Here is a 12,432-nt window from a genome sequence, read left to right on the forward strand (position 1 = left end):
GTGCTCCCGTAGTCCCAGCTACTCGGGAGGCTGAGGAAAGAGAATCTCTTGAACCCGGGAAGTGGAGATTGCAGTGAGCCGAGATCGTACCACTGCACTCCAGCCTGGGTGACAGAGCAAGACTCTGTCTCAAAAAACATAGAATAAAATAACATTTACTGGAAAAGGTAGAATAATCATAACGTTATTTCAGCTTATAAAGAAAAAGCATTTTGTAAATTTCAGTACATTTTCAGTTTTCTGTCTCTCAGAAAATAAGGAATAGAACAAGCCCTGTTGCTATGATGAAATGAATCTACAAAAAAGACAGAAAGCATCGTAATTAACTGTGAAATACTGAGAGTTGTCCTTTCTATCCGAAGAATATAAAAAGATATACACTACACCATTCTATTAGACATTGTCCTGGAGGGTCTACCCCTGTACAAGGGCCAAAAAAAAAAGCAAGATTAAAAATACTCTTATAAAGCGAAGAAAACTATTACTATTTTTTACGAGTCATGACTGCACATGTACAATTTTCTGTCACACCAAAAGAAAATACAAAAAGTATTAGAATTAACAAGCTGGGACCAGAACTCGGCTTGATTTGACCGAATCTAGAGCACTTACATCACAGAGAGTCCCATGCTGGTAAACCCTTCAGTCCCAGGCAAATAAGGGTAAATGGCAACACCATCACAGAGACACCTGATGCTTTCTGAATCCCAGTGGACTCCTTTTTCTACCCACCTGCTTTGGTCTAGCTCTGAATTTGGGACACATTGTGCCAAACACCCTTTCCCTAGTGAGTTTAATAGAACTGGAAGACACAGGTGGAATAGGTTGTAGCGAGAAAGATGCTTGTTACTCTTGAATCAGACTTTTGTGGATAAATAGGCTTGGGGCCGGGCATGGATTCAATGCGTTACTGTGAACATATCAGCATCACACGACTGCCCACAGACATTTCCAGTCTACATACAGTCAACCATGAGGCTGGACAGAGAGAACTATATGCCTCCTGGATCACCAGGAACTATCACATGAGCAGATGATAGTCAGAACAGGAATGATGCTGATGATGAGACTGCCTTCCTTTTATCTCAAACAAAGTTTTTATGAGTAATTCTCAATTAACAAACAGATTAAACGCTTACTTTCAAAAGATTCATAAGATTTCAGAAACAACTTCCTCTTTGACGATCGCAAAGGGAGTATGGAAAACAGTGTAAACAGCAACAAGGAAAAGTCCTGCTAATTGGTGGAAACTTTGGAGGCCAGATGTATAAAAGGTCCAGATTGCAAGGAGTCATCAGATTCTGGGAAACTCACCTCTGAACAGAAGCCCACCCTCCACCCCTGACACCATGACCCACTGTTGCTCGCCTTGCTGTCAGCCTACATGCTGCAGGACCACCTGCTGCAGGACCACTTGCTGGAAGCCCACCACAGTGACCACCTGCAGCAGCACACCCTGCTGCCAGCCCTCCTGCTGTGTGTCCAGCTGCTGCCAGCCTTGCTGCCGCCCAACTTGCTGTCAAAACACCTGCTGCAGGACAACCTGCTGCCAGCCCACCTGTGTGAACAGCTGCTGCCAGCCTTCCTGCTGCAGCACACCCTGCTGCCAGCCCACCTGCTGTGGGTCCAGCTATGGCCAGAGCAGCTCCTGTGCACCTGTGTACTGCAGAAGAACCTGCTACCACCCCACGACTGTCTGCCTGCCTGGTTGCTTCAACCAGAGCTGTGGCTCCAGCTGCTGCCAGCCCTGCTGCCGCCCAGCCTGCTGTGAGACCACCTGCTGCAGGACCACTTGCTTCCAGCCCACCTGTGTGTCCAGCTGCTGCCAGCCTTCTTGCTGCTGATCAAGTCCCAAGAGAGCCACCATCCTCACACAACAAATTTCTGCTCAACTGACTCATCTTTTGGGGGACTAATTTACTTTGCTGCTGACAGCCACCATGCTCTCACCCAAATTTTTATGACTTCTCTTCATGTTTAAAATCTTGGGAATCTGCTTGAGGGAGGGCAGAATACTTCATCCTGATTCTCTTTTTCCTTACACCTTGTGGATCGTGTGCCAGCTTCATGTGTTCTCAATTTTGAGTCATGGTCTCAGCTTTGACTCTAAAGTCACGAGCTTCATTCTTTGCTTCTGAGGAATTTAGGCTTCTGCAACTGATCAACAATCTTTGCAATCTTTTTTTGTTTGTTTGTTTTCAATATCCTCCTCATGGTTCTTGTATCCTTCTTTCTTCTTTTCATGATAAATTTGGGTTATGCCCCTGGTAGCAGAGATCCTTACCTATATGTTTCTGAATAAACTCTGAACCGTCCTCATCTCATAAGGTGTTTTGTTTTATTTGAAAGCATTCCTGATGTGGGAATTACACACATATCACATACCATAGGTATTATCCAATTTGATTCTCAAAACAGGTGGTCATGTATTATTACCTTCATTTTTCACCTGGAAAAAAAATTAATATGTGATGTTATGTAGCTAATAAAGGACAGATTCTGATCCAAGCTGAGGTCCTCTCTTTCTGCCCAAGGACACTTACATTTAACTCTCAACATAGTAGAAATGACATTGGAAGTCAGCACTAGCAAGACATGCACTTGAGTTTATTTAACAATGAGAGAAATAATGTCTCATATTTGCAGATATTTTTATTCACAAAAAAATTCCCAAATTATTTTTTCCCACACCTCAGTGAGAAACAGCTGCATGACATGGCAGCAGGGACTGTATTTAATGGCTGCCCTGAATGCAGGGATCTTTTTATCTCAGCCTCTGACCAGGCAATCATTCAATTCATCTGCATCAAAAAGATTCTTGAGAATTCATTGTATCATCATAAGAGAGAGTCTCATCTGAGGTGACTTATTCTCAGTATGATGTAAATAAAATTCTTACACAGCCTCCCTCTCCTGAATACCTATTGGCAAAGTCAATGAAACTAAGTTATTCCTTGTAAAATACAGACCATACCTTATGCCACATTAAGACAATTTGTCCCCTAATCAAAATGTTATGAGGAAAATTGAGCAAGGAATTAAGCTGGGAATTGAGAAAGTATGCAATGGGTATGTAAGACGTGGCACAATCCATAATCTCTAAACCAAGGAAGGGAATGAAAGAACATTCTGCATTTTGTAAGACCAATATGAGGCATCTAAAGAAACTGAAAACTGTGTTTCCAGGGAAATCAGAAGAATGTAAGAAAGGAGCAAAGTAGAACTTGTGCATTCATAGAAGTCATGATAGACAGAGGTTGGTGCTTTTGGTCCTGAACTGATGCAAGCTAAGCATTCACTCATGGAAAGATTGATTGATACTGGCTCTGAGAGAAATATAAAGCTTGGGGACCTGGGTCACCTTCTTGGGACCTCCTACCAGCATGGGAGTGGTAGAAATACCTCTGATGAGCTAACAATGTAGATTTCCATGACAGATGCCAAATTCTGAGACTGTGAATCTAGAATGGTCTAAAAACTTGGCTGAGGGATGAAGGCCGCTTACTGTGATCATCGTTCAGGGATGAAGTAAAGGAGATGAAAACTAGGACATTCTGTTTGACTAGCATCAGTTATGAAAGATGAATAAGTTCTGCATGTCTACTGTACAGTAGTGTCACTATAGTTGTAAACATTTTATCATATACCTGAAATTTGCCAAGAAGTTAGATCTTACATGTTCACACCACAAAAATAAAAAAGAAATGGTAACTATGTGGGCTAATAAATATGTTATTCACAATGGATATATATATTAGAGCATCACCTTGTATACCTGAAATAGACACAATTTTTATTTGTCAATTACACCTCAGTACAGATAGAAAAAGTATTTAGTTGATCTAGTTAATTATTACAAAAATATTCTTCTCTTCAACATTAAAATTAGAAATTTTCTGAACAAAAACACTAATTCTGGGCTGCCTGCTATAGGAGACGTATTGGCTAAATGCTTTGTGTACATTATTATTAATTCTTTTTTTTTTTTTTTTTTTGAGATGGAGTCTTGCTCTGTTGCCCAGGCTGGGGTGCAGTGGTGCAATCTCGACTCACTGCAAGCTCTGCCTCCCTGGTTCATGCCATTCTCCTGCCTCAGCCTTCCGAGTAGCTGGGACTACAGGCACCCGCCACCACACCCGGCTAATTTTATGTATTTTTAGTAGAGATGGGGTTTCACGGTTTTAGCCAGGTTGGTCTCAATCTCCTGACCTTGTGATCCGCCCGCCTCGGCCTCCCGAAGTGCTTGGATTACAGGCATGAGCCACTGCACCTGGCTATTATTAATTCTTTAACAAACTTTCAAAATAGGTATTAATGTTCCCTTTGTAGAGATGAGAAAATTGAGGCTGAGAGAGTTAGTGTATTGTCACAGATTAGTTTCTCCCAGAAGAGATTCTGAGGAAAGCATTCCAGTGAAACTAGTTTATTCGAAAGTGCAGATCACACTGGTAGGGATCGGGGAAGTGATACAGAAAAGGGTACACTATCAAGTCAGTATCACAGTCACCAACTAAAGCTTAAACTAAAGGGAAAACTATCAGAAATGACAAAAAAACACACTGCTAGAATTATCCTACTTCAGGAATGAGGAAGCTAGAGTCTTTATAAATCAGCTCTCCGGAATCATTGGTTGAGAGTTTTTCTCTGTGTTGCATTCACAGGTGACATGACTTCTTACAGCAGCAATACAAGGGCCCTTAGGCACAGAGATGCAGATTCTAACAGATGGAAATTAGTCCAAGCACACTAAGATCTAATATATATGGATGCAGTCATGAAAACTTATCTACAATCTACAATTAGCTCCACTCAAGTAAAACCTTTGCTACTTAAATGTGATGGACAGCCACAAGCTCTAGAAGAAGGAAGAAGAGGAGGTGAGAAAGAGGAGTAAGAGAAGGGACAGAAGATGAGTGGAGGACAAAAGAAATAAAGAAAGAAATAAAGAGAGAGAAAGAAAAAGAAGGAAGGAAGGGAGAGAGAAAGAAAGAGAAAGAAAGAAAAAGAAAGAAAGAAAGAAAGAAAGAAAGAAAGAAAGAAAGAAAGAAAGAAAGAAAGAAAGAAAGAAAGAAATAGAAAAGAAGAAGGAAGGAAGGAAGGAAGAGGAAGGAGAGAGACGAAGGAAATGAAAAGAAAGGAGAGGAAGTGAGATGTAAAATGAAGGCCAATGAAATAAGCTACACTTACTGTTGCTATAGTACAGTGTATCTGAGATTCACAATCTCCATTAATTACCACCAGTTCTATTCTCCCTTCACCCCTGGCCAGCACTCTTCTTGGTCTGGATAACTGCCTGATAGAGTAGCTCAGAACTTCCTTCCTGAATGGTCTGAGCCTCTAGTTACTATACCACTGTCCACTGTGATTGCTGTTCTTACTGATTTCTGGTTATCACTGGACATGGACACACTATGAGATTCTCCAGTGTTATGGGTTAATTTGTGTCCCCCAAAATTCATATTCAAATAGAATCATTTAAAGTGTTATGTGATAAGGCAAGGTCATATTGGAAACAATTAGGCCTCTGATTAAATATGACTGATGTCTATATAAAAGGGGGAAATTCAGAGAGTATGCATATAACAGAAAAATTATGTCAAACACACATGGAAATGGTAGATATCAACAAGTCAAGGAGAGAGACCTGGAACAAGTACTTCCCTCACAGGCTTCAGATGAAAACAACATTGCCAACAGCTTAATTTCCGAACTGTGAAAAAATAAATTTAAGCCACTTGGTTTACTGTAATTTATTATGGCAGTGCTAGTAAGTTAATACACTTACTAAGTATCCTGAGCTATAGATATGTTCTGCTACACTATATGGCTTAAAGATAATTACCCCTCACCAAATAATAATGCCTTTCTCTGTCTGTTGCTCTGCTGACAGGAAGAGTTCAAAATGACTAGGCGATAATGATTCCTTTTGATTATAACAAAGAAATAGAGAAGCAAATACAATAATTTTTATTCACGTGAAAATTTTAAAAAGCCAAAAGTCACCTACTGTATTATAACTTGATAGAGTGGTTAGCTGTTTGGAAATGAGTAAGTGGATATAATTGGGAGAGAACGGGATTAATTTCTATTTCCTAACCTGGTAATGGGGACATAGATGTATTTACAATGTAATACTATATCAGGTTGGAAATTAATAATTTGTGTTCTTCTCAAATGAATGATATACCTAGAAAATGTTTTTTTCTTTTTTTTCTTTTTTCTTTTTTATTTTTTTATTTTTTTAATTTATTTTTATTATACTTTAAGTTTTAGGGCCATCCCATTACTGGGTATATACCCAAAGGACTATAAATCGTGCTGCTATAAAGACACATGCACACGTATGTTTATTGTGGCACTATTCACAATAGAAAATGTTTTAAACATGTTAGAACTCCACAATGAATCAGGTATCATCTCAACTCATCTAATCCCTTCATTGAAAAGAAATAGAAGAAATGACACTGTGCTAGTAACTAGGTTTAGGGCTAGAGCCACAGCACATGCTGGTTGGCCTGAATCTCAAGTATTTATGTGATGGAAAGTCCTCCATTCTCATCCTGGAAATCCCCACACTCCCAGACAAGTCAGAATGAATGGTCGCCCTAGGGCATAGATTGATTAATGTTGTCTAAATCCCAGTGGATTTCTCTGCATCCACCTGTTCTGGATCTGCTCTGCCGCATGGAACACACTGTGCCTGACACCGTCTTCCCAAGTGACATTCAAACAACTGAAAGACACAGATGATGTGGGTGGCACAGAGAGATGCCTGTTAGTCTTCAGCCAGAATTTCTGGGAGAATAGTCTTGGGCCCAGGCATGGATTCATTTTGTCACCGTAAATATGTCAGCATCATGCTTCTCCCCACAGACACTTCCCAGTCTTCATACAGCCAAACATGAGGCTGGCCAGAGAGAACTTCCTGAGCCTCCCGGATCAACAGGAACTATCACATGACCAGATGATGGTCAGAGCAGGAATGATGCTGATGATGAGACGGGTTTCCTTTTATCTGAAAGGAAGTTTCTAAGAGTAATTCACAATTAAGAAACAGATTAAACCCTTACTTTCAAAAGATTCATAACTTTTAGGAAACCACGTCTCCTTTGACAATACCAAAGGGACTGTGGAAAACAATGTTAACAGCAACAAGGAAAAGTCCTGCTGATTGGTGGAAACTTTGGAAGCCAGGTGTATAAAAGGTCCAGATTACAAGGGGTCATCAAATTCTGGGAAACTCACCTCTGAACAGAAGCCCACCCTCCACCCCTGACACCATGACCCACTGTTGCTCCCCTTGCTGTCAGCCTACCTGCTGCAGGACCACCTGCTGCAGGACCACTTGCTGGAAGCCCACCACTGTGACCACCTGCAGCAGCACACCCTGCTGCCAGCCCTCCTGCTGTGTGTCCAGCTGCTGCCAGCCTTGCTGCCGCCCAACTTGCTGTCAAAACACCTGCTGCAGGACAACCTGCTGCCAGCCCACCTGTGTGACCAGCTGCTGCCAGCCTTCCTGCTGCAGCACACCCTGCTGCCAGCCCACCTGCTGTGGGTCCAGCTGCTGTGGCCAAACCAGCTGTGGGTCCAGCTATGGTCAGAGCAGCTCCTGTGCACCTGTGTACTGCAGAAGAACCTGCTACCACCCCACGACTGTCTGCCTGCCTGGTTGCCTCAACCAGAGCTGTGGCTCCAGCTGCTGCCAGCCCTGCTGCCGCCCAGCCTGCTGTGAGACCACCTGCTGCAGGACCACTTGCTTCCAGCCCACCTGTGTGTCCAGCTGCTGCCAGCCTTCTTGCTGCTAATCAACTCCCAAGAGAACTACCATCCTCACACAACAACCTTCTGCTCAACTGACTTATCTTTCGAGGGACTAATTTACTTTGCTGCTGACAGCCACCATGCTCTCACCCAAATTTTTATGAATTCTCTGCATGTTTAAAATCTTAGGAATCTGCTTGAGGGATGGCAGAATACTTTACCCTGTTTCTCTTTTTCCTTACACCTTGTGGATCATGTGCCAGCTTCATCTGTTCTCAATTTGGAGTCATGATCTCAGCTTTGACTCAAAAATCAAGAGCTTCATTCTTTGCTTCTGAGGAATTTAGGCTTCTGCAACTGATCAATAATCTTCGCAATTATATTTTTGTTTTCAATATCCTTCTCATGGTTCTTTTATCCTTCTTTCTTCTTTTCATTATAACTTTGGGTTATGTCCCTGGTAGCAGAGATTCTTACCTATATGTTTCTGAATAAACTCTGAACCATTCTCATCTCATATAGTGTTTTGTTTTATTTGAAAGCATTCCTGATATGGGATTTACACACATATCACATACCATAGGTATTATCCAATTTGATTCTCAAAACAGATGATCATGTATTATTACCTCCAATTTTTCAGCTGAGAACAATTTACTGTGTGATGTTATGTAGCTAGTAAGGGGCAGACTCTGGTCGAAGGTGAGGTCCTCTCTTTCTGCCCAAGGACACTTACATTTAACTCTCAATATAGTAGAAATGACACTGGAAGTCAGCACTAGCAAGATGTGTACTTGAGTTTATTTAACAATGAGAGGAATAATCTGTCATATTCGCAGATAACGCTTTTGTTCACACACAAAAAAATCCCGAAGTAGTTCCCCACACCTCAGTGAGCAAAGGCTGCATGATATGCATTTAATGGCTGCCCTGAATGCAGGGATCTTTTTATCTCAGCCTCTGACCAGCCATTCATTCAGTTCATCTGCGTCAAAAAATGTTTGAGAATTTATTGTGGACTCAGGAGACGGAGCCTCATCTGAAGAAACTTATTCTCAGTGTGACGTAAATAAAATTCTTATACAGCATCGGTCTCCTGAATACCTATTGACAAAGTAAATAAAACTAAGTTATTCCTTGTAAAATACAGACCATACATTATGCCACATTAAGACAATTTGTCCCCTACTTGAAGTGTTATGAGTAAAATTATGTAAGAACAAAGCTGGGAATTGAGAAACTATGCAATGGGCAGGTAAGACTTGGCACAACCCATAATCTCTGAGCTAAGGAAGGGAATAAAACAACCTTCCACATTTTGTGAGGCCAATATGAAGAACCTAGAGAAATGAAAAACTTCTGTTTTCAGGGAAATCAGAAGAATCTAAGAAAGGAGCAAGGTAGAACTTGTGCATTCATAGAAGACATAATAGACAGATGTTGGTGCTTCGGGTCCTGAACTGATGTAAGATAACCATTCACTCATGAAAGGATTGATTGATGCTGGCTCTGAGAGAAATTGAAAAGTCAGGGACCTGGGTCACCTTCTTGGGGCCTCCTACCAGCAGGGGAGTGGTAGAAATACCTCTGATGAGCTAAAAATGTAGATTTCCATGACAGACGCCAACTTCTGAGACTGTGAATCTAAAATGCTGTGAAGACTTGGCTAAGAGACAACGGCCACTGACTGTGATCATCGTTGAGGGATGAAGTAAAGGAGATGAAAACTAAGACATTCTCTTTGACAAGCATCAGTTATGAAGGATGAATAAGTTCAGCATGTCTAACGTACAGTAATGTGACTATAGTTAAAAACACTTTATCATATACCTGAAATTTACCAAGAAGGTAGATCTTCAATGTTCACACCAGAAAAATAAAAAGGAAATGGTGACTACGTGACCTAATAAATATGTTATTCACAATGAATATATATATCAGAACATCACCTTGTATACCTGAAATATACAAAATTTTTGTTTGTTAATTATACCTCAATATAGCTGGAAAAATGTATTCAGTTGATCTAGTAATTATTACAAAAATATTCTTATCTTCAACATTAAAATTGGGAATTTTCTGAACAAAAACTACTAATTCTGCATTGCCTATAATATGATGGGTATTGGCTACATGCTTTGTGTATATTATTATTAACTATTTAACAAACTTTCAAAATAGGTATTAATGTCCCCTTTGTAGAGATGAGAAATTTGAGGCTGAGAAAGTTAACGTATTGTCATAGATTAGTTTCTCCCAGAAGAGACTCTGAGGAAAGTATTCCAGTGAAACTAGTTTATTGGGAAGTACAGATCACACCGGTAGGGACTGGGGAAGTGATACAGAAGAAGGTACACTATTAAGTCAGTATCACAGTCACCAACTAAAGCTTAAACTAAAGGGAAATCTATGAGAAATAAGGAAAAACACACAGCTAGAATTATCCTACTTCAGGAATGAGGAAGCTAGAGTCTTTATAAATCAGCTCTCCAGAATCATTGGTTGAGTGTTTTTCTCTGTGTTGCATTCACAGGTGACACGATTTTCTTTCTAAAGCTGCATTACAAGAGGTCTTAGGCACAGAGATGCAGATTCTGACAGACAGAAATTAGTCCAAGCACACTGACATCCAAGATATATGGGTGCAGTCATGAAAACTTGTCTACGATCTACAATTAGCTCCAGTCAAGTCGAATCTTTGCTACTTAAATGTGATGGACAGTAATAACCTCTAGAAGAAGGAAGAAGAAGAGGAGAGGAAGAGGAGGAAGAGAAGGGACAGAAGATGAGAAGAGGAGGAAAAAGAAAAGAAAGAAAAGGAAGGAAGGAAGGAAAGAAAGAAAGAAAGAAAGAGAGAAAGAAAGAAAGAGAGAAAGAAAGAAAGAAAGAAAGAAAGAAAGAAAGAAAGAGGAAGGAAGAAAGAAAGAAAGAGAAAAGAAGAGAAGAGGAGAGGAAAGAAAAGAAAGATGGAAGGAAGGAAAAGAAGAAAGAAAGAATGAAAGAATGAAAGAAAGAAAGAAAGAAGGAAGGAAGGAAGGAAGGAAAGAAGGAAAGAAAGAAAGGAAGAAAGAAAGAAAGAGAAAAGAAGAGGAGAGAAAAGAAAAGAAAGATGGAAGGAAGGAAAAGAAGAAAGAAAGAACGAAAGAAAGAAAGAAGGAAGGAAGGAAAGAAGGAGGGGAAGGAAGGAAGGAAGAGAGAGAGGGAAAAAGAGGAACTGAGATGTAAAAGGAAGGGCAATGAAATAAGCTACACTTACTGCTGCTATAATACTGTGCACCTGAGATTCCTAATCTCCATTAATTACCACCAGCTCTAGTCTCCCTTCACCCCTGGCCAGCACTCTTCTTGGTCTGGATAACTGCCTGATAGAGTAGCTCAGAACTTCCTTTCTGAATGGTCTGAGCCTCTAGTTACTATACCATTGTCCACTGTGATTGCTGTTCTTACTGATTTCTGGTTATCACTGGACATGGACACACTATGAGATTCTCCAGTGTTATGGGTTAATTTGTGTCCCCCAAAATTGATATTCAAGTAGAATCATTTAAAATGTTGTCTTCCAGAATCTACAATGAACTCAAACAAATTTACAAGAAAAAAACAAACAACCGCATCAAAAAGTGAGCGAAGGACATGAACAGACACTTCTCAAAAGAAGACATTTATGCAGCCAAAAAACACATGAAAAAATGCTCACCATCACTGGCCATCAGACAAATGCAAATCAAAACCACAGTGAGATACCATCTCACAGCAGTTAGAATGGCAATCATTAAAAAGTCAGAAAACAACAGGTGCTGGAGAGGATGTGGAGAAATAGGAACACTTTTACACTGTTGGTGGGACTGTAAACTAGTTCAACCATTGTGGAAGTCAGTGTGGCAATTCCTCAGGGATCTAGAACTACAAATACCATTTGACTCAGCCATCCCATTACTGGGTATGTACCCAAAGGGCTATAAATCATGCTGCTATAAAGACACATGCACACATATGTTTATTGCGGCACTATTCACAATAGCAAAGACTTGGAACCAAGCCAAATATCCAACAATGATAGACTGGATTAAGAAAATGTGGCACATATACACCATGGAATACTATGCAGCCATAAAAAATGATGAGTTCATGTCCTTTGTAGGGACATGGATGAAATTGGAAATCATCATTCTCAGTAAACTATCGCAAGAACAAAAAACCAAACATCGGGTGCAGCGCACCAGCATGGCACATGTATACATATGTAACTTACCTGCACATTGCGCACATGTACCATAAAACCTAAAGTATAATAATAATAATAATAATAATAATAATACAAGAAAAAAAAAAAAACCAAACACCGCATATTCTCACTCATAGGTGGGAATTGAACAATGAGAACACATGGACACAGGAAGGGGAACATCACACTCTGGGGACTGTTGTGGGGTGGGGGGAGGGGGGAGGGATAGCATTAGGAGATATACCTAAAGCTAAATGGTGAGTTAATGGGTGCAGCACACCAGCATGGCACATGTATACATATGTAACTAACCTGCACATCGTGCACATGTACCCTAAAACTTAAAGTATAATAATAATAAATAAATAAAAGAAATGACACTTACCTTGCTAGTAACTAGTTTAGGGCTTGAACCACAGCGCATACTGGTTGGCCTGAATCTCAAG

The 12,432-nt window shown here is 40.4% G+C and overlaps 2 protein-coding genes across 2 annotated transcripts; both read left to right on the forward strand.

The window, feature by feature from the left end:
* The first annotated feature begins 1,349 nt into the window (after positions 1–1,349).
* Positions 1,350–1,844, forward strand: LOC100450918 (keratin-associated protein 9-2). The gene has a single exon (XM_009251772.4). It carries the CDS (start codon positions 1,350–1,352, stop codon positions 1,842–1,844), a length of 495 nt encoding a protein of 164 aa, XP_009250047.4.
* A 5,436-nt stretch (positions 1,845–7,280) lies between these two features.
* LOC100937929 (keratin-associated protein 9-2) lies at positions 7,281–7,906 on the forward strand. The gene has a single exon (XM_003778847.3). The coding sequence runs from the start codon at positions 7,281–7,283 to the stop codon at positions 7,803–7,805; it is 525 nt and encodes a 174-aa protein (XP_003778895.3). The 3' UTR covers positions 7,806–7,906.
* The last annotated feature ends 4,526 nt before the right edge of the window (positions 7,907–12,432 follow it).

Source organism: Pongo abelii, chromosome 19 (assembly GCF_028885655.2).
Source record: "Pongo abelii isolate AG06213 chromosome 19, NHGRI_mPonAbe1-v2.0_pri, whole genome shotgun sequence".
Lineage (NCBI taxonomy): Eukaryota > Metazoa > Chordata > Mammalia > Primates > Hominidae > Pongo > Pongo abelii.